The 19,631-nt window shown below is 41.6% G+C and overlaps 1 protein-coding gene across 1 annotated transcript; it reads right to left on the reverse strand.

Moving 5' to 3' along the window:
* Window positions 1–302: 302 nt before the first annotated feature.
* Window positions 303–17,263, reverse strand: micall2a (mical-like 2a). The gene is made up of 17 exons (XM_054740152.2): window positions 16,988–17,263; window positions 16,646–16,694; window positions 14,824–14,965; window positions 12,550–12,713; window positions 12,313–12,443; window positions 11,741–12,223; window positions 11,488–11,672; window positions 10,128–10,188; window positions 9,532–9,731; window positions 7,509–7,607; window positions 7,338–7,399; window positions 7,030–7,150; window positions 3,829–3,931; window positions 3,676–3,749; window positions 1,283–1,397; window positions 1,133–1,179; window positions 303–1,014 (listed from the first exon to the last, which is right to left on the reverse strand). Exons 1-17 carry the CDS (start codon window positions 17,128–17,130, stop codon window positions 935–937), a joined length of 2,259 nt encoding a protein of 752 aa, XP_054596127.1. The 5' UTR covers window positions 17,131–17,263; the 3' UTR covers window positions 303–934.
* Between the last annotated feature and the right edge of the window lie 2,368 nt (window positions 17,264–19,631).

A 19,631-nucleotide genomic window follows, 5' to 3' on the forward strand; every position in this document is an offset into this window, starting at 1 on the left:
TGAACATTCATACATAATTATCTTAAGAGTTGAACAATTTAAAGTTTTATAGAAAATGAGCACATAACCTTCAATAAAACTTCTAAATAACAAAAACACAAACAGAACAGGGACTTTTTAATAGACAAGTGACTCCACATGTTGGAGCATTTTAATAACTCAGGTGCGGCGCCCTTCTGATGCACATATTTGTAAAGAGTAATGTTAATTAAACCAGGTTTGAAGATAAAATGCTTCATACAACCTATAGTTTGTAAGCTTTCCTCAGCTATAAGCTCCAGCTCCAACTAATCCTCTTTCACACAACATTATTGCATCAGCACAGCTGAACATTTTTTGCAGCATTTATAAAATTAGCAAAGAAATTAACTGTCTGCATTGTGGCAAGTTGGATTTCCAAGTGCCTGCCTTGTGAGATAGAGCATACCCAGGCTGCCACCTACAGTACAGGGAGGGAGAGGAGCAAGAGCTCCGTGTTCCACAGCACCGCCGCTCAGACCTCACCGCAAACCCTAAAATCTATTTAAAATAAATACAAAAATATATGTATGACCAAACACCCCTCATTTCCCATTTCACTGCATGACATCAGTGTTGGTTTGCGTTTCACATCAATGGAACCAATTTATTTTGTTGCTAAAAAGTGCAATAGTTTCATAAACATGCCTTTACACTACAGGTCTGCACTATAGGTCTGCACAAGTGTCTCCTTGAGCATCGGTGGTTTTATGGCTAAGTGGTGTGACTGTTTACAACATTAAAATGACTCAGCAGTGAAACGATGAAAGTGGAGAGAACTATGTGGCAATAAAACAGAAAACGCCTGCTTTTCTTTATTAACAGGTGCTTCAGCTGTGGACTATAAAACTATTACATTTTTTTAAATACTATTAAAAAAAAGGAACATTTTAGCAAAAGAAAGATCCCGTGAGCATCATTCAACTCGTCTTTTACTTCTTCGTCTGAACATTTTTGAAATGGAAGATTTCCTCTTAGTTTTGCTTTGCTTCACTCCTGGGTCCCCATGAAATAAAATAAAACATTAAGATATTTTAATTAATGAAAGAAATCAAGACTGACATTGATAATAATAATAATAATAATAATAATAATAATAATAATAGCTACTTACCAAGATCTCGCATCATTTTATTCAACTGCAGGTCTTCTTCCCCTTCCCTGAAATGAACCAAACAAGTGTTTAACCATGATTAGCGTATTTATGAAGGTCGTGTCAGTTTATTTTTGTAATATGAAGTAAATTAATTCAAGACTGCTTTGCCTTAGCCTGTCCTCATCAAGAACCTCCACGATGGCATTCCTGCCGTTGACGATCTCCACCAGTCGCCTCATCAGCTGCTTCTCCTGCTGCTGCTCTTCTCGGCTCTTTAGATGCTCTGTGGTATCAGATCACACCCACAGGTTAACATGATGTGCTTTAGGTTGTTCCTTAATCTAGTGTCGGACTGCATTGTTTCAACTGCGGACTATTTATGCAGTTTGTCGTTTCTCTTGGGAGTATTGAGCGTTGTAGAGTTAAAATGACTTAAATGATCAGTGGTAGAGGTTGTTTTCATTTAACCCTCCTTGAAGTATTTTAATTTTTTTTTTTATTTCAACCCCAGGGCTTTATTGTAGTCCATAACCAAAGTGTATTTGAGTTTAAATAAAAAAAAAGAAAAAGTATTTTCACGCAAAAAAATCAGTGAAGACTAAGTGATCAAATTTAGACATTGGCCCTGTTCTGGGAAAATAAATCTCAAAATGAAAAACATGAACAAGTTAAATAAAAATTATTTTTTAATAATAAATTATAAGACTCTTTAGAATAATCTAGCTAATTTTAGAACATTATCCATTCAATATTACAGATTACATCACAATTTTTAAACAATATGGTATAAAAACAGATTTTGAACTATTTTTGAAATGTTACTGAAAAATAGAAACCATTTCTGATCAAATACAGAATTTTAAAATATTTAATATTTGAGGATCTGCCTCATTATCACCTTCCTCCTGTTCATCATCACGGATTGGCTGGTGCAATAACTGTCCTCCATTTCCCTGAGAAATCTTAGTTTAAAACAGCAAAATATATTCATTATAATTATTACTGTTACCATAAATATTACGATTATGTCTTAAAAAACAACAAAAACACATTTTATATAAAAATATTCATAGTTTCTTTTACTTGTTAAGGGCATATGATCAAATATGCCAGATTTGAATTTCATGCTAAGATTTCACCAACTTCATTGACTTAAACATTTACAACACTTACATCCTTATTCAGCACAACTAGTCAACGTTGTGATGTGAGTGTTTCATAAGCCTAGCATTGTTAGTTTTAGAGATCTGACCATAAACACAAGAGGAGACCGAGCAGTTTGGTTGTGCAGATACAATATTTGGTGCGTTATAATCCCGCACGGACTGGTGGAACGGTGCCATGGTGCAAACCGTCACTAGCTTGATCTCTGATGATTGTTTGGGTTAAATTCTGTAATTCTAAGAGTTCGTGAAAGGGCGCACCACCATCATTTATGATGTAAGTGGAAGTGTGTAAATACAGACGTTGGCCTTATAAAGGGTTGAGTTGTGGAATAAAGGAAGATTTGACTTTAAGTTGTTAAAGTAAAAATTTAAGAAAATTAAATATATGTTTTGAGATAAAATAAGCTAAACCAGCATTGATAAAGACCCACAATGGCTTGGGCAAATGAACTATGGTGACAAAACTTCAGAACAGGTTGGTGAGAAAAATATAAAAAAAAATTAGAAATAAGTTTAAAAAAAGGGAATTCTTCCCACCATCTGGATCTGTATGACCAGTTTCAATGAGAGTTCTACTGGAGAAAATCAACACCAGCTCTAAGTGTTGAGAACATTGAGGTACTTGTGAATATTTGAGACTCTTATTTTGAAGGAAACTATAAGTTCTGCTGTTGGAGACCACATCAGGGACAAACTCAGATTTATTTGAGCTTTTATTTTGTGGTTCACCTTTGCTCTTAGATGACATTTACAATCATAAAAAACAAAACTAATATAGTCTCAGCTCATGTTGGCTTTCTCTGGCTTCTTGATAAAACTTCCTCCTGGACATTTCAACTCGATTCTGGAAACATTTTGGAAGTTTTGTAAAATTTTAAAACTACTTTTTAAAAATGTAATCACCTTCTTCATTTGTGTCCCAAGCAGCCTCTGCCATGTCTAATTCTAAAGCGGTCGTGCAGACATGTTCCTTTCCTGGTGAAAACCCTTTCACACTTAGACACAAGTGACTCCTGATGACAGCGGACGATTTCTCTCCACATAGTCGAGTCTGTTATGATATTATTCACCAGAGATCTTTCTCTCCACCCAAGCAGATTTTCTTCACCATGCTCTCCATCAAGCTTGTCGTATTCTTGTGGATTTCCCCACCTCATGACACTTTTACACTCCTATCAGCTGCAGCACAAAATACTTCCATCACCACCGCTGTGGCTCCTGCAAAAATGACTGACACGCATCTACGAGGCTCAGAAGTCACGTCTTAGAGGAGTTCACATAGAAAATGATGGTAGCCGGTAACATTTATCTCAGAACTGAGACTTATTTTACATCCAAGATGAAAGCACAAACAAAAGTCAGATGTTTGATCTTGTAGTGTAAACCTGACGTCACCTGGCTTCTCCAACAGCCTGCGAAGTTCTCCCTCCACTCCTGGCTGCTGCTGCTCCAGCTCCTGGGTCCTGGCTCTGGCAGATTTTTTCCATCACAAAAAGTAAGTTTAAACGCTCTTACTGCTTCAAGGAAGTTACCAAAAACAATACTCACACGTAAACGAGCTCCGATTCCTTCCTGACATACATCTGCTTTTGTCGAATCAGGTTAAACCAGTCGACCATCAGTGGATCCATCAATATGTCGCCATCTTCCTCTGAAAACAAGCCAAAAATAAATAAAAACACATTTCAGACCCTCTACATTAAGATTCTGAGATTTGTAGCAGCTTAGTTTACAGTCACTCATGAGCAGACGTCAATTATAAGCAGCTCATTTAAAGAAAATAAATGAAACTTGAGTACAGCCCTCTAAAGTCTCTAAGAAGTGTCCTTGTTCTGGGTGGCTGCAACGCGTAAATGGATCTCATTTAAAAGTCTTGAGTAAATTTAATCCTGCAGGGAAAAATTAAGAGTTCAGACTGCAACATTCAACATAAAAATGTGGATCTGAGTGCATTTAATTGTAAATGGCAGCATGCAAGGACGATTTGAATAAATCCAAATATTTACAATTGGATCATTAATCATGACTGTTTCTTTTATGACTTTGTATCTGAATACATTAAACTAAAGTTTATAGGAAGTCAGTTGAATATGAATAAATAAGTCACTTGGTTTTAAAGACAATTAAAACAAGTTGAGACCAGACTTTTTTTTTTAATCAATATTTAAACCAATGACAAGTGGCTCATCCATAGGGGGCACTAGGGTGCCATCCTCCCTGACAGTGAGATAAAATAATCAAAACGTGTGTCCGTTATGTTTAATTTTGTGTGCTTTCATGCAATCTGCATTATTTAAACACAATTTTCACCAGCTGTCTCAAACAGTGAGCATGTTGGTGGAAATTCACTACAACTCTCAGGGCGCTGGAAAAGGTGCTCCTGAATTGCAGCTAGACAGCCAATCATGTCTGGTTGCTAGGCAGAAACAGTGGCCCAGTCCCAATATTTACACTGAAAGCCTACAGTCCTCTACAAAGGGAGGTTGGAAGTGCATAAGGCTTCGAGTGTGTCGTAAACAAGTGAGCATTGTGTCATCGACCACGACTTCCTAAATGGGGATGCCGGTCGCTGTTCATGTAAAAGTAAATCAAGCAAATCAGCCAGAAATATAAAAAAAAGTATATAATTATATATCTACATCCAAGTCATGTTGACCTTCAGTAAAGCAATCAGACGGTTGTTCCCACAACCACAAAGGGGAGGCAACATCTCTGTAAATGGCAGGAGACACACACACACACACACACACACACACACACACACACACACACACACACACACACCTCTTTGGACTGGTAACCAAACCAAAAACATGAGGCAACCAGAACTCTGGATCAAATTAATTAGGGCTGCATGATATTAGGAAAACCGGCGATATTCGATAACAGTGCTTAATATTGCGATATCGATATTACTCACGATAAATGAACAAATACTAAAGTATGCAGTGTTGATGTCGTCTGGCGTGTGACGTCTGCTCTGGGTTCAAAGCAAACAAAAACTAATGCATGAATTCCATTACAACATAACATTTTTATTGCAAAAATATGCAGCTGCACCTGCTACTGTATTAGCAGCTGCACCTGCTACTGTATTAGCAGCAAAACAACAAACTGCATGCATGCAGTTTCTCAGTGACTTTAAAACATCACCTCCACCATAAAACTTTTTCTGATGCTCCAAATACAGAAAAACATCCCTTACCAGGGTTTTTAGAAAAAATAAAAAAATCAGAAAATAAGTTTAAATGTTAAATAATAGTTAACGTCACTTAAATGCAACAGCAAATTCTCTCATTGCTACTGAGCATTTTCTCCACTTATGTGGTTCTGATATAAGGCTGTTGCTGTAATTGGGAAGTGAACTGTGCTGGGCCAAACTAGGAGAATATTAAGATTTTCTGAGGGAAAGAGAAAAACAATTGTCTACCTTTCAGAAGAGGAACTGGCAAAAAAAAACTACATGGAAAATATGTGAAAACGTTTGGTTTTAACCCCAAATTGAACAAGTTTACCTAGATCTTAAAAAGCAGCTCAGATGATGAAACTGCAACTATGATTCTGGTAACAAGCTAACAAATTGAACTAGCTTCTCTTAAGATAACAGGTGTTCTGAGAAAACGTCCTACCCGTAGGATAATTTTACGTTGTTTTACATGACACATACCCTATCCCTCACCCTAACCCTAACCAAAGAAAAAAAGTACTAATAGTTACTACTTATCTATTTTCCTGCAAAAATGACAGCGGAGTAGCATTCCCCTTTTGTGTTGTGCGCCTGTGCGCACATGCTCAGTAACAACGGGTAGGACGGTTTACCGGGTAGGAGAATTTCTCAGAACACCGGCTAGCAGAGCTTCTGACTGAGTTTATGTGCAGCAGCAAATCAACTATCCTGATTAACAAGGTTATAAAAGCTCATAAATGAAAAATCACTTTGATGTGTGGGGGAACTTTTCCAGGCCCTCTTTAGCAGCTCAGGGTGGGACTGGGAGGAGAGTGCTGCTGTAGCCTTTTAGCTGGAAGCTAACCGGAGCCAGAAACCTCAGCACAAAGTGCGTTCGTTAATCTGAGCCAGCATGATGAACAAGGGAAGCGAGCGGCAGCGGAAAGCGGGGGCGGAGCGGAGCGGAGATAGTGGAATTTTGGGGATACAGTCTGTGCTGGAGCGGGTGAACCAGGCGACAGCACGGCGGCCCAAAGTAAGCGCAGCCCGGGAAGCTCCGCTCGGCAGCACCGTCTCCGACGCTCCGGTGTCGGCGCGCGGAGGAAGTGGTGGTGCCGAAAACAAAAGCGGTTATGTAAGGCTAACGGCAAACATCTCAACCTTCGGATGGAGACAGCCGAGCAGCGCGGGGCAGCTCGTAGGGGGCAGGCGTATTACGTGAACGGACCCATCTGATTGGCCGCATATCAGATAGGCTACATTTGATTGGTCAAATAAAACTTCCGCGTAAAAAACAGAGCTGGTTTACAAAAAGTTGATGTATGACACGGATGGAAATGTTTGAACCAAACATTTATCGCCGTTTTTGACGTGCTTTGCGATGGGCCTATCGCACGTCCTGTTATCGCGATGACGATAATTTTGACATATTGTGCAGCCATAAAATTAATACATTTCAGGATTTTTTCTGCAAATGAATCACAGGACGGATGGATTACGCTTCACATTACCAAAATACTTTTAATTGTTCCAACTTCAAACAAAGCTGTTCATATACCAAGGAGAGGGAAAGCGGCACACACCTTCCTCACAGCTGCGGAGTTTCTTTTCCAGTTCGACCCCCTCCTTCTCCAACCGAGCCAGGTTCTTCTCAATATCATCCAGCTCCTTCTCAATCTGCTCCGCTGGAATAGGAGACTTCACCTGATGCAAAACAAAAGAGCTTTAATCACCAACAAGATTTTAATTTGAAGGTTCAGATTGTAACCACGTTAATGTAAAGGTCATCCCTTTTCTGATGACTGGAATAAAAGCATATTTGCAGAACCGTTAATTAATCTCTTAAGAGATTAAGTGGTGGGGGGTGGGGGGGGGGGCGGGGGGGACTTACCGAGGGTGACCTCATTTCAGTCCTGAAGGTGTTGGGAGACAAATACTTTCCCTTTTTAGCAGCTAAGAGGTAGAAAAACAGGATTAGGTGGTCCTTTCGTGTTGTCAGATTTGATTTGCCCTTACACTTTTTAGCTATAAAGCATAAAAACAATGAGGTGAAGACACTGACCTGCTGGACTTGCAGGATCGTCTAAAGCAGCTGTTGAAGAGTCGATGGATTTTACAGACGGTCTGAGAGGAGACTTGACAGGTGACTTGTGTTTAAAATCTGAAACGAGTAAAACGAAGCAGGTATGTTCAGCTGTGATACGATCATAGGCCAAAGTAAGCCAGCAGTCTTATGTTTAAAGAGATAATATCTGGTCTTTATTCTACTTCACACTTTTATTTTCTTCTAATCTACGTTGCTGTTGCACAAAAACTTTCCCAATGAGGAACAAGACAGGAGTTTGATTCAGTTCTGTTTCAATTAAAACAACCTATAACAGGCCCCACCTTGTCAGAACAAAGCCAGCATGGATAACAGTGTTGAAACCCAGCTGGTAAAACCGATTTAGCAGGAAAATCGTGGTTTTAAACTGGGAACAGGTTCACATCATGGAGGCCACATTCAAACGAGGATAACCGTCGTTAGCACCAGAGCTTAATTTGAGCCTGCCTTATTTTGGTCCTACATTGATCAAAATGTCCCGTTTCTCATCCAGGAGCAGAGATCGAATTGTGGTGGGATGGAGATCTTTCAGGGAGAGCCCGAAAAAAGATCCAGTTTCTACCTATTTACAGTTTTTATGGACTCAGCGTAGCAGGATTCTTAGGAGCGGAGAGGACGCAGAGCGCTGATGGCTGGAGCGCTCGCTGCGTCCAGCACACAAAAACATTAACACACTATTGTTCATATCTGTTTATATCCTCTGGTGTCTTTTAATCGTTCCTGACGCGCTCCGCTCATGTGCTGTGGTGATTTCACCTCAGACGCAGCATCGAAACACACGCTCTGCTTTGCGGTCAGGAGATCCCTTTGATCTGCTGAGTTCAAAAGTAACTCATGAGGTGAAAAAGTAAGAAGCCAGGCAGCAGTTTTTCTGGAGAAATGAGGAGATGAGACAGACAGGACAGGAAAATAGTCAAAAAAAAAAAACAAAGCAAAGTGTTTGAAAAGTAAAATGTAGGTAGATTTATCTCCACTACACTTTTACCTGTATAAAGTAATAAGTTACACATGTAATATTTATACATGTGATACAATTCAGATCACCTTCAGAACTCACAACCCTAACCCTCACACACCCAGGGCCGTTTCAAGGCATTTTGGGGCCAAGGCAAAACAGAAATAAATCCACAACATGGATTATTACGGAGTATTTATGTGGAAACTGATCGGTAAATCTCTGCAGACATGAGCCATAAAGCATCTCAGACATATGCCTCACTTAGGACATTCAAGTCAAAATTTACTGGAGCTGATGGGTTAATTATCATTCCAGCGTAATAAGTTTGTGGTCATTATCTGCAACAAGAGTGGGATGTAGACCAGCCTTTTTCTGTAATGCCGGCTGTGGTCAGGTTTTACCAACGGTGCTCCCAAGTCGGCTGTTTAGTAGAAGTGTGGTTCCATTTACCGTGAAAGGAAAAACAATGGTTAAGAAAAGATAAATACCTGGCGTTGTACAAAATCACTTGGGCTTGTAAAAGGTTTGCACACCTCATTCTGGACTAAACCAAGTTTCATCCCTTCGACAGATTGTCGCACATTTGACTCTAGAATACTCTGGAAATGACTCCAGGGTGCCCAGATAATGATCTCTCCTCCACTGTCCTGACAGCTGAGATGGGGAACATTTCCTCCTATAAACACACATTTGCAATAACACCGGTGTGTGTGTCTGCAGCAGGTGTTGAGCTTTGTTTTCCGTCTAGAGCTGGTGGGGGTTGAGGCGGATCAACAGGAAATATGAACTTAACATCTTTACAGGTTCTGGGATTACCTTTACTACCTGACTCTGGTAATTCACAGACTTCGTACACAAGTGCCTGTTAAAGAGTATCATATATACACACTTTATAATCATTTTCATGTTCTAATCCTTTAAAGTACATTTTTATAAAAAAAAGCTTGAAGCAAACCAGCGTTCAGTTTGATTAAAGCCTCCTAAAGTAGCAGGCTCTCATTCCGATGCAAAGAAGCATCTTACCACAGCTTTCAGGGGCAGGCAGGGGTTTCTGAGGATCGACTTCCCTTAAGCACACAGGATCAAACGGAGCAAAGCCCGCTCCGGGTAAAGCAGGTGTTGGAACTGGGGCAGACCTTGCTGCACTAATAGGGACGGCACAGGAAGCTGTGGACGTGAAGCTAGGCGTGTGATGTTCAGTGAAGACCTCAAGCTCAGGATCTCTGCAGGAAACAATAAAGGCAGCCGTTTAAAATGACGCAACAGTGTGGCATTTACCCAGCATCACAAGCAGAGAAGGTTTAGGGTAAGAGCATGAAGATATAGATTAGACAACCTCACCTTGTATGTCTGCAAAGTGGTAAAGGAAGTGAGGAAGTAATCATCAGTTTTGATTAGAAGGGGGAAATGTAGAGTTAGAGCTGAAAGGTCAAGCGAGGCACTCCGTGGGGCTGGTTAGGATGGGAGACAGCGCTAACGGCGACACTCGGAGGCAAGCAGCAGCAACAGGAATGGGGGAGAGGCGAAGATTCTGGATTCTGGAGGGTGAACAAGTCTTTGACCCTTTAACATCAAGCCTAGAGACACGAGAGGATGCGGAAACATGTCTGCACACTTACTTTAGTCTTTGATCGGTTTTCATAGATCGGAGCTTTGTCTGCCAATCCGGGTAGACTGGGTCTGCAAAAAGTAAATACAATTAGGGCTTTATTATGCTTCCTAATGTCTATAGATTCATTAAATATTCAAAAGTCACGTAAAAGTCTAAAAGTATGCATTAAAATGCACAGTTAACAATTTAAACCGTTTTCACAGACAAATTCCTAAAAGAAGCGTTTGGCAACACCTAGAGGTGAAATTTCAAACTGCAACCAACTTCAAATAAATAAATAAATAAATAAAAAGTGAAAAACTGAGTTTCAATCGCCCAGGAAAAAAACATGCTAATGGAAAAACAATAAAGACAATCGGAGCTCGGCCCTCCTGTAAAAAAATATCGTGTTTTAATCACCTAAACCCAACAAACTCCAGAGTTAGGTCAGTGAACACTACGTCAAGCTTTTATTTGTACCATTAGCTTCTGTTTTAAAGCTAATAATGCCTAGTTATCCTGTAAGAAATAGGAATTATTCTTTTGTTTTAATATTAGAAGAATTTATTTCAAAACTGCAAATATTCTTCAGCCATGTGAATATCGGAAAACAAGAGTTAATTTAAGGAGAGCTCATTGGTGCAAAAAATTAACTGTCCTGATACTGTTCCCAATAAAACCACCAATAATCGTGTGTCTTCAAACCCACTGACAGCCACAGTTACATGCATCCATCCCAAGAGAATGACAGTTCTAGAAAAGTTCATCAATTTGTGACAGAAATTAAAACGTCAGCTAGCAGCACGCCAAATGTATCGGCAGAATAAATGGAACAGAACAAAAGAGCTTTGTTTTCCTTGAATGTGTGAGGCAGGCAGAGTGTGTGTGTGTGTGGGGGGGGGCTGGCCACATGCAGGGGTGGACTGGCCTATCTGGCATTCTGGCACTGTCCCGGTGGGCTGCTTGCCCAGCTTGGGCCGACACGACTCCACAGTTGGTGATCCACAGAACATTAGCTACATGGTAACCAGGCGTTTTTAGCAAGAAAAAGCAGAGTGATGACGTAGGAGTTGCTTTACCACGTTAGCATGTAGCTAATGTCACGCTGATCTCCGCCCATGGAGAATGAGCTGATCTGGAAGGCCAGGGCTCCCGGTCGCAGCGATCTGATTCTGCTTGTAATTTAACAATCCCAGTCCATATTAGAGCTCCCATTCGGTCTAGAGAGGAGTCCACGGGCGGCAACACCCCCCACCCCCACCGCTCTCCCAATGGGGAGGGCCGACGAGTCGTAAAAATGCCAGGGCCGAATTTTGGTCCCAGTCCACCCCTGGCCACATGTCAAATAGTGGATCAACCAGAAGTAAAATGAAATTGTTAGAGCTTACCTTTGGTGAGTTTGTGTACAGCTGCTGGCCTCGTGCGGTCCATGTTGAAGGTGGTCTGTCGCTGTGACTTTGTATCGTTAGCTTGGCGGCTGCTGGTCGGTCCTTCCCATCTTCGTGTTGGGCCTTGGCTGCATGTCTCCTTCCTCAAACCAGGAAAGTCATCTGAAACTTGGTTAGCACAAAACCTGCAAGGAGAAGTTCACTTTAAACCTAAAAACACGCAACATGGATGGGAGAAACACGCAAAGCTCACCGCCTCTCTGCAGGTCGGATGGTAAACGGCTTTTTGCTGTTGTTATTGTTGCCGTTTGCCTCCGCCAACTTCTTCCCGATCATCAATCTGGTTCTGTTCTCATCAGCAGAACTCAGATGTACTTTTGGTTTTTCCAACTGCTCTATGGGCTTTGGGATTCCTGCTGAGGTTTCAGTCACTTGTGGCAGAGCCTGGAAAAACTTCTGCCTTGCTGCCTGGGTCCTCTGGGCGGAGACCGTCCAGGACTGGGACTGTGGCGTGGGACTCGCTGGCTTCAGGACAACATCAACTGGAGCTGACAGCACTGAGGAGAAACGGGGCACTGGCTGGGTCAGCGTGGCACTAGATGAAAGAGGGACTCCGGTTGTGACCTCTGCACTAGAGGGTGGAGAACTGCTCTGGTGGGAGCTGCAGACAAACGTGTCGGGGTTCTTCCCAGACCTGTAGCCTCCTGCATGAAGAAAGCTGGAGCATTCGCTGCACCTGATAGAATTTATCGTCATTCAACTCAGAACTGGATTAAAGTTTAATCTGTGGAAATGGTGGTAATAAAAACAACTAAAGGGTCTTACTTGAAGCAGCTTCTGTGATAAAGCTTTCCTTCCACAAAGTGCCTCTGAACCAGGTGGACGTGGCTCTTACATGCAACACATTTGCTGTTAAGAGTCCCGCCTTTGTTTGGATTGTCAGTCAAAACCGCCTTCTGAAAACGAGCCAATAAAATAGGTGGTGAATGCACCCACTCTGAGAAAAACCAGCTAAATCGTCCTTACACTTTATTTTATGTGGATGTTTCTGCAGCCTCTAACCTCAGCAGCAGGTCTATCCAGGCTGGATGGGAGACGAGTCGATCGGGAGGAGGATGAACAGTTCTCAATGCCAGTTTTAGACACAAACCTGGAAACCACTGGGTGAGTTTTCTTCTCTGATGGCTCCTCCTTGGAGCCCTCTGCTGGCCTTTTCACACCTCCCACTGGAGGACAAAAGCCACCATTACTGCCACATATACTCTGAATGGGTGTAATATATACTGTATATTATGGGCCATTCCCATCTGTACCGGGTCGGCCCGGGCCTGGTAGCGTAGGTTGTTTACATATCTGGGTGGCCTGGTATTTTTCCGGGCCAACCAAGGCTCATTCTCAGCCCTCTTCTCGAGGGGGTCTGCTTCAGGCCGACCAGGGCCAACACACCCACTGCTGACAGCAAATTCACACCTTCCATTAGAGCAAGCCTCTGATTGGTGGGTAGAATCAGCCCACATGGGCTTAAGACAAGGATGTGTGGAATCAACCGGGCCAGGCTGGGGCCGACTGGGGCTACCCGGCCCGGGCCGACCTGGTACAGATGGGAATGGCCCATTATACATACACACACAGTGGGGCAAAAAAGTATTTAGTCAGCCACCGATTGTGCAAGTTCTCCCACCTAAAATGATGACAGTGGTCAGTAATTTTCATCATAGGTACACTTCAACTGTGAGAGACAGAATGTGAAAAAAAAATCCATGAATTCACATGGCATGATTTTTAAAGAATTTATTTGTAAATCAGGGTGGAAAATAAGTATTTGGTCACTTCAAACAAGGAAAATCTCTGGCTCTCACAGACCTGTAACATCTTCTTGAAGAAGCTTTTCTGTCCTCCACTCGTTACCTGTATTAATGGCACCTGTTTGAACTCATTGTCTGTATAAAAGACACCTGTCCACAGCCTCAAACAGTCAGACTCCAAACTCCACTGTGGCCAAGACCAAAGAGCTTTCGAAGGACACCAGGAAAAGAATTGTAGACCTGCACCAGACTGGGAAGAGTGAATCTACAATAGGCAAGCAGCTTGGTGTGAAAAAATCAACTGTGGGAGCAATTATCAGATAATGGAAGACATACAAGACCACTGATAATCTCCCTCGATCTGGGGCTCCATGCAAGATCTCATCCCGTAGGGTCAAAATGATCATGAGAACGGTGAGCAAGAATCCCAGAACCACACGGGGGGGACCTGGTGAATGACCTGCAGAGAGCTGGGACCACAGTAACAAAGGTCACCATCAGTAACACACTACAACGGCAGGAAATCAAATCCTGCAGTGCCAGACGTGTTCCGCTGCTGAAGCCAGTGCATGTCCAGGCCCGTCTGAAGTTTGCCAGAGAGCACATGGATGATACAGCAGAGGATTTGGAGATTGTCATGTGGTCAGATGAAACCAAAGTAGAACTTTTTGGTATAAACTCAACTCATCGTGTTTGGAGGAAGAAGAATACCGAGTTGCATCCCAAGAACACCATACCTACTGTGAAGCATGGGGGTGGGAACATCATGCTTTGGGGCTGTTTTTCTGCTAAGGGGACAGGACGACTGATCTGTGTTAAGGAAAGAATGAATGGGGCCATGTATCGTGAGATTCTGAGCCAAAACCTCCTTCCATCAGTGAGAGCTTTGAAGATGAAACGTGGCTGGGTCTTCCAACACGACAATGATCCCAAACACACCGCCCGGGCAACAAAGGAGTGGCTCCGTAAGAAGCATTTGAAAGTCCTGGAGTGGCCTAGCCAGTCTCCAGACCTCAACCCCATAGAAAATCTGACGAGGGAATTGAAAGTCCGTGTTGCTCGGCGACAGCCCCAAAACATCACTGCTCTCAAAGATCTGCATGGAGGAATGGGCCAAAATACCAGCTACTGTGTGTGCAAACCTGGTAAAGACCTATAGTAATCGTTTGACCTCTGTTATTGCCAACAAAGGTTATATTAAAGTATTGAGTTGAATTTGTTATTGACCAAATACTTATTTTCCACCCTGATTTACAAATAAATTCTTTAAAAATCCTGCCATGTGAATTCATGGATTTTTTTCACATTCTGTCTCTCACAGTTGAAGTGTACCTATGATGTAAATTACTGACCTCTGTCATCATTTTAAGTGGGAGAACTTGCACAATCGGTGGCTGACTAAATACTTTTTTGCCCCACTTATATATATATATATATATATATATACATATGATTGTATAGCTCTGCAAGACATGGACTAAAAAAGCCTGAAATCTGCCCGAGAGGAGGCATGCGAAGGGAAGAAACTCACTTGGAGGTCGTCCTTTGAAGTAGTTGTGATACTGAGACACGTACGTTAGAATGCTCAGCCTGTCAGGGATCCTTAAAGCCACCATGTCTTCTGCATCCAACAGGGCTGGAATACCCAACTTATCCTCTGCAACCTGAAAGGCCTTGGTTTAAATAATAAACACACATTAAACTGCATGAAATCCAAGCGTTCTTAGTAAACTTAATATGTTTATGTAAAAGTAAATAAGACCCAGTGGTTACAGCCATTCAGACAATGAAAAGTTCAAACAAAAGGTGAATGACAGACTTCCTGTAGAGGGGGCGGGGCTTCAGGGTATTGTTCAGTTTCTGTGTAGACTAGAGGTCAGACTTCCTGTAGAGGGGGTGGGGCTTCAGGGTATTGTTCAGTTTCTGTGTAGACCAGAGGTCTGCAATCTTTAAGACTGAAAAATTCTTTACCACTTTGAGAATTTACATGACTTTTACACTTTTACTGAGATAATTACCTCACGCCCATTTATGACTTAAGCCAGTGGTACTCAGTTCTGGTCCTGGAGGGCTGGCATCCCGCATGTTTTTGTAGTTTCTCTGCTCCAACACACCTGATTCAGTGGGCGAGTCACCTGTGCAGCAGCTCATCAGGCTCTGCAGAAGCCTGTTAATCCCCTGCTGATTGAAATCAGGTGTGTAGAAGCAGAGTTAAAACATGCCGGCTCTCCAGCATCAGGAGTGCGTACCACTGACCTAAGGAACCAATATGGTGATAAAGAACTTAAATAAATGTTTTTGGGCTCGATTGCTTTTAGACACCATTTTATTTATAAATATCTTAATTTGTTTGATCTAATACATGCAAAAAAGTTTTAATAAAAACCAGCAAAATGGGTCGGATATGTACTTAGACGTTAGTTTTCTGTTGCTTTAGGAAAATAGAAAACATGCAAAAAGAAAAAAAAAACACTTGAAGAAAACTCGAAACAACAAAGAAGCTAAATCTGCTACTAAAACATTGGGAAGCATCGTATTTGTATTGTTTTTGTCACTGTTCTTTGGAAACTGCACTTATTAAAGATTTTGGTATTTTTCCACAATAAATGTGGAGAATAAAATATTAAATTCCCAAAATAAAACAAAGATTTTGGGTGGAGCCTCCAATGTAATGTTTATGTATTTCATAGCACACTGCCTCTTTAATCTGATAAACATTTCCCATTTTTTGCTAACATACTTTTTTCAGGTTCATGCTATTTTAGCTAAAAGCAGCCATGTCACAGGGTCTGAAACACAAACACATTTTCACCTGTAGGAAACAAGATACTATTCATGAAATATAGAGTCTGAACCATTCCAGTCTCACGTTTCACCTCAGGGGGCATTAAATAACTCCACCTGATCAAACTTGCTACAGGCTCCAAATCTGTCTGTCTTTAAGAGGCGTGCATCAGGTGAACCATCAGGGTGCGGATCGGATAGCAGAGGATAGGCTTCATTCAAAATTCAACCGAGCGCCTCAGGTTGGTCTGACAGCGTCCTCCAGAACAAGAAGTCCAGCTGAGCTCCTTAATAATGGAGCTAAATAAAAGGAGTTCACGTAGTAAATGCAGAGCTTAAAGCGAAATTATCACTGTTGTTCAGGCTGCTGTGGCGTTACAAATATAGAAAATACTAAATATTAAACAAGACTGCTACACCAGGATAAGAACATATACTCAGAGTTGCTGCCTGTGTCGTGTTTCCAGGATTAATCATGTAGACGTTTAGAGAAAATCTCAATTTGGCAGCTTGGGCTTGTAAAAGCTGTTCATCTGTGAGCTGAAAGGTTAAACAAGCTGACATCTTACCAGTCTGTTGTTCTCAAACACATCCTCCTTTCTGAGTGAGTCATAGTCTCTGGAGCACACGCACACGCGCGCACACACACACACACGCACACACACACACACAGAGAGAGAGAGAGAAAGTCATCAAACCTAAAGTTGGATTATAAAATCTAAAAGCCACATTTAACAGGTTCATCTCTATAAAAACGACTCGCCTTGTAGAATATTTTAACATAAATGAACACATGATGTAAATATGGAAACCTCATATAAAAAGGTAGTTATTGTAGCTTTTGTCATGCACGTTAGCAGCACAGGTGAGCTGCACGAACCAAACTCCAGCGCGCGGAGTGGAATACTCACATCAGGTCGGGTCTGTACTTGTGGATGAGCGCGCAGAAAGCCATCCCGTTCCTGAACGAGGTGGTCATGTTGGTGATGGCCACGTCTCGGTAGCCTTCACACTGCAGCTTGCACCACTGCTCCAAAGCCTTGATCGCAGCCATGCTCCCACCGAGCAGAGGGGAGAGGGTGTGAGGAGGAGCGGAGAGGACGCAGGAATAAACGCGTCTGCTGCTCTGGGGCTTCGGCCGAGAACCGGTGCTGCAGCTGCGTCCTGTTTCCGGTCTCCCACCTGACTGACTGACTGACTGAGCTCCGACCGCTGCTGCTCATTACAATAATAGGCTCTGACTGCTAATTCTTCACTCACGACAGTTGATTAAAAACTCTAAAGGAGTAGACTAAAGAGCAGCTTCGGTATGAACTAGGCTCCTGCAGTCCACCTTAAAAAATAAAACTATTTGTGCTCAGTGGGATGAATCCTGTTCAAATTGGTAACAAATAAATAAATGATAATTGAACTGTCAGTAAAACGCTTGTGTTGCGTTAATGTCTGTATTAAATGGAGTTATCACAAATAAACAGCGACTTAATCATCCATGCAGTGGTGCACCGCACCCAAGATAACATGGGGGCAACGGCCCCTATATCAACCTGCTTGGTCCCCTGAAACCATCCCACCCCATCCTGCTAATTGCTAATTAGACGTGTGTGTGTGTGTGTGTGTGTGTGTGTGTGTGTATGTGTGTGTGTGTGCATGCGTGCGTGCGTGCGTGCGTGCGTGTGTGTGTGTGTTTATAAGAAAATTATAACTATGGATTGAGTTTTTATTTTCTATTTAAATGTGTTTAATGCTGTTTCTTATAAATGTGGATTTGAAGAGGGAAGGACAAATTGACACTAGCTTTTCCATTTATGTATCATATCACAACCTCAAATTTATAATAATATTTACAAGAAGTTTGTTAATAAAAACAAATGCATATTTAAAAAAAACATTGAGACCGGGGCTTGTTGTTTGTAGTATAGGCCTATTAATTAAGTGATTAAGCTTTTTTATTCTCATTAAAAATAATAACTGCCACATGACGTGGGTTTATATCTCACACTAATTTTAAATGATCACATATCAACATTAATGGACAATTATGTGATTTATAATAGAAAGAACTAAGAATCCAACGTATTTTTTTTACCAGAAAGTGATTCCCTGACTACATACTGTAGTAATTTTAAATAGCATATTAAAAAATACTTTTTGGGTGTGCCTCTATTTGTTGGCCCTCATATGGTCACCCCTTAAAAAACTTCTGGAGATTCCTCAGTCTCTGTGAGAGTAAACTTTTTTCCACAGACATTTTCTGCAGCATTACTGAAGGATAAAACTGTAAACGTGCCATCTGAGAATAACCAACAGAATCTGTGGCATGCAATTTTTTATCTTGTTTCTTTCTCTAGAGGCTAATAGGGACTTAATTGAGGCCAACTTTATTATAGTGTTCCAGGAAATGTTGGGAAAACTTTGTTTTTAAGAGCAGGCTTGGTCTCTTGTGAAGTTTTCTGTGAAAAAAGGAACATTTACAGAGTTGTTTCACATTAACATAAAGCAGAATGGCTCTCATTTTGAACTGTGTCTCCATATAAACTATAACCCACTGACCCCATCAGCAAGAGTTGGAGCCTCTGACGCTCAGAGTGTAATTAGTGTGAGGCCAGAGCTGAAACCCAGTCTTTGAAATAGAAGCAACACACACCGACCTCATTCATTAAAACGGGTCACAAAACTCTTGAATTGTTTATTGTTTAAGTTCAGATAATAGAAGCAGAAATAAAAATTCTGTTATAGCAAAATCAGTTTTTTTAAGACAATAACAATTTAAAAAAAGATTTGATGTTGTCTTCTTCTGTGTGTGGACATGTCTCCATCCCCAGAAGGGGGCAGCGTCTCACTACGCTGTTGATGACGGATGAGTTCTCTGCAGGATTTGAGCAAGAATCAACGCACCCATTCTTTTTATTCCCACTTTATTCAGCTCATATGAGCAATTATGTTCAGTGGTTATAATTTCATGTTTGAGAATTAAAATAACTCAGATCAAAGGCGTTTATGAAAATGGTGGATATGGTCTATGAAAGATGCAAAACACTCTAAACAGAGGTGAGTGACCAGATTTGTGAGTTTATTTTCTATTATAAAATTGTTATAATTTTTTCAATTAAAAATGGTCAAGCACCAGTAATTAAACCCCTAAATGCTGCATAAAACACAGACCCTGGAAGTGTGAAGCCGGGATTCATGAGTTCATTTTGCAGCCATTTCCATTGTTTCCTGTGGGGATGTGCAACTGCATGCAGACATCCTCAGTGTGTGTGTGTGTGTGTGTGTGTGTGTGTGTGTGTGTGTGTGTGTGTGTGTGTGTGTGTGTGTGTGTGTGTGTGTGTGTGTGTGTGTGTGTGTGTGTGTGTGTGTGTGTGTGTGTAACCCAAAAGGTCAAGGATGTCATTAGTGAACTCATTTAGAAGGGACTTGACTGCATCCCGTTTTGGCCGAGGCTCGGTGTCAACATTTGTCATTGTTATCTGATAACGCTCTGTCACAGTGGAGACCCATCGGTCACAGTTACTGTGGGATCAGCTCACACACACACTAGAGACAGAATCACCT

Source organism: Nothobranchius furzeri, chromosome 5, assembly GCF_043380555.1.
Source record: "Nothobranchius furzeri strain GRZ-AD chromosome 5, NfurGRZ-RIMD1, whole genome shotgun sequence".
NCBI lineage: Eukaryota > Metazoa > Chordata > Actinopteri > Cyprinodontiformes > Nothobranchiidae > Nothobranchius > Nothobranchius furzeri.

What these genes read in the sequence shown, in the direction of transcription:
- micall2a (XM_054740152.2), bottom strand. Translation starts at nt 17,130, where the DNA reads ATGGCTGCGATCAAGGCTTTGGAGCAGTGGTGCAAGCTGCAGTGTGAA. An exon ending in CTTCAAAGGACGACCTCCAA is followed by an intron (nt 12,714 to 14,823) that starts GTGAGTTTCTTC and finishes TTTGTCCTCCAG; the next exon opens with TGGGAGGTGTGAAAAGGCCA. An exon ending in TGGATAGACCTGCTGCTGAG is followed by an intron (nt 12,444 to 12,549) that starts GTTAGAGGCTGC and finishes GCTCGTTTTCAG; the next exon opens with AAGGCGGTTTTGACTGACAA.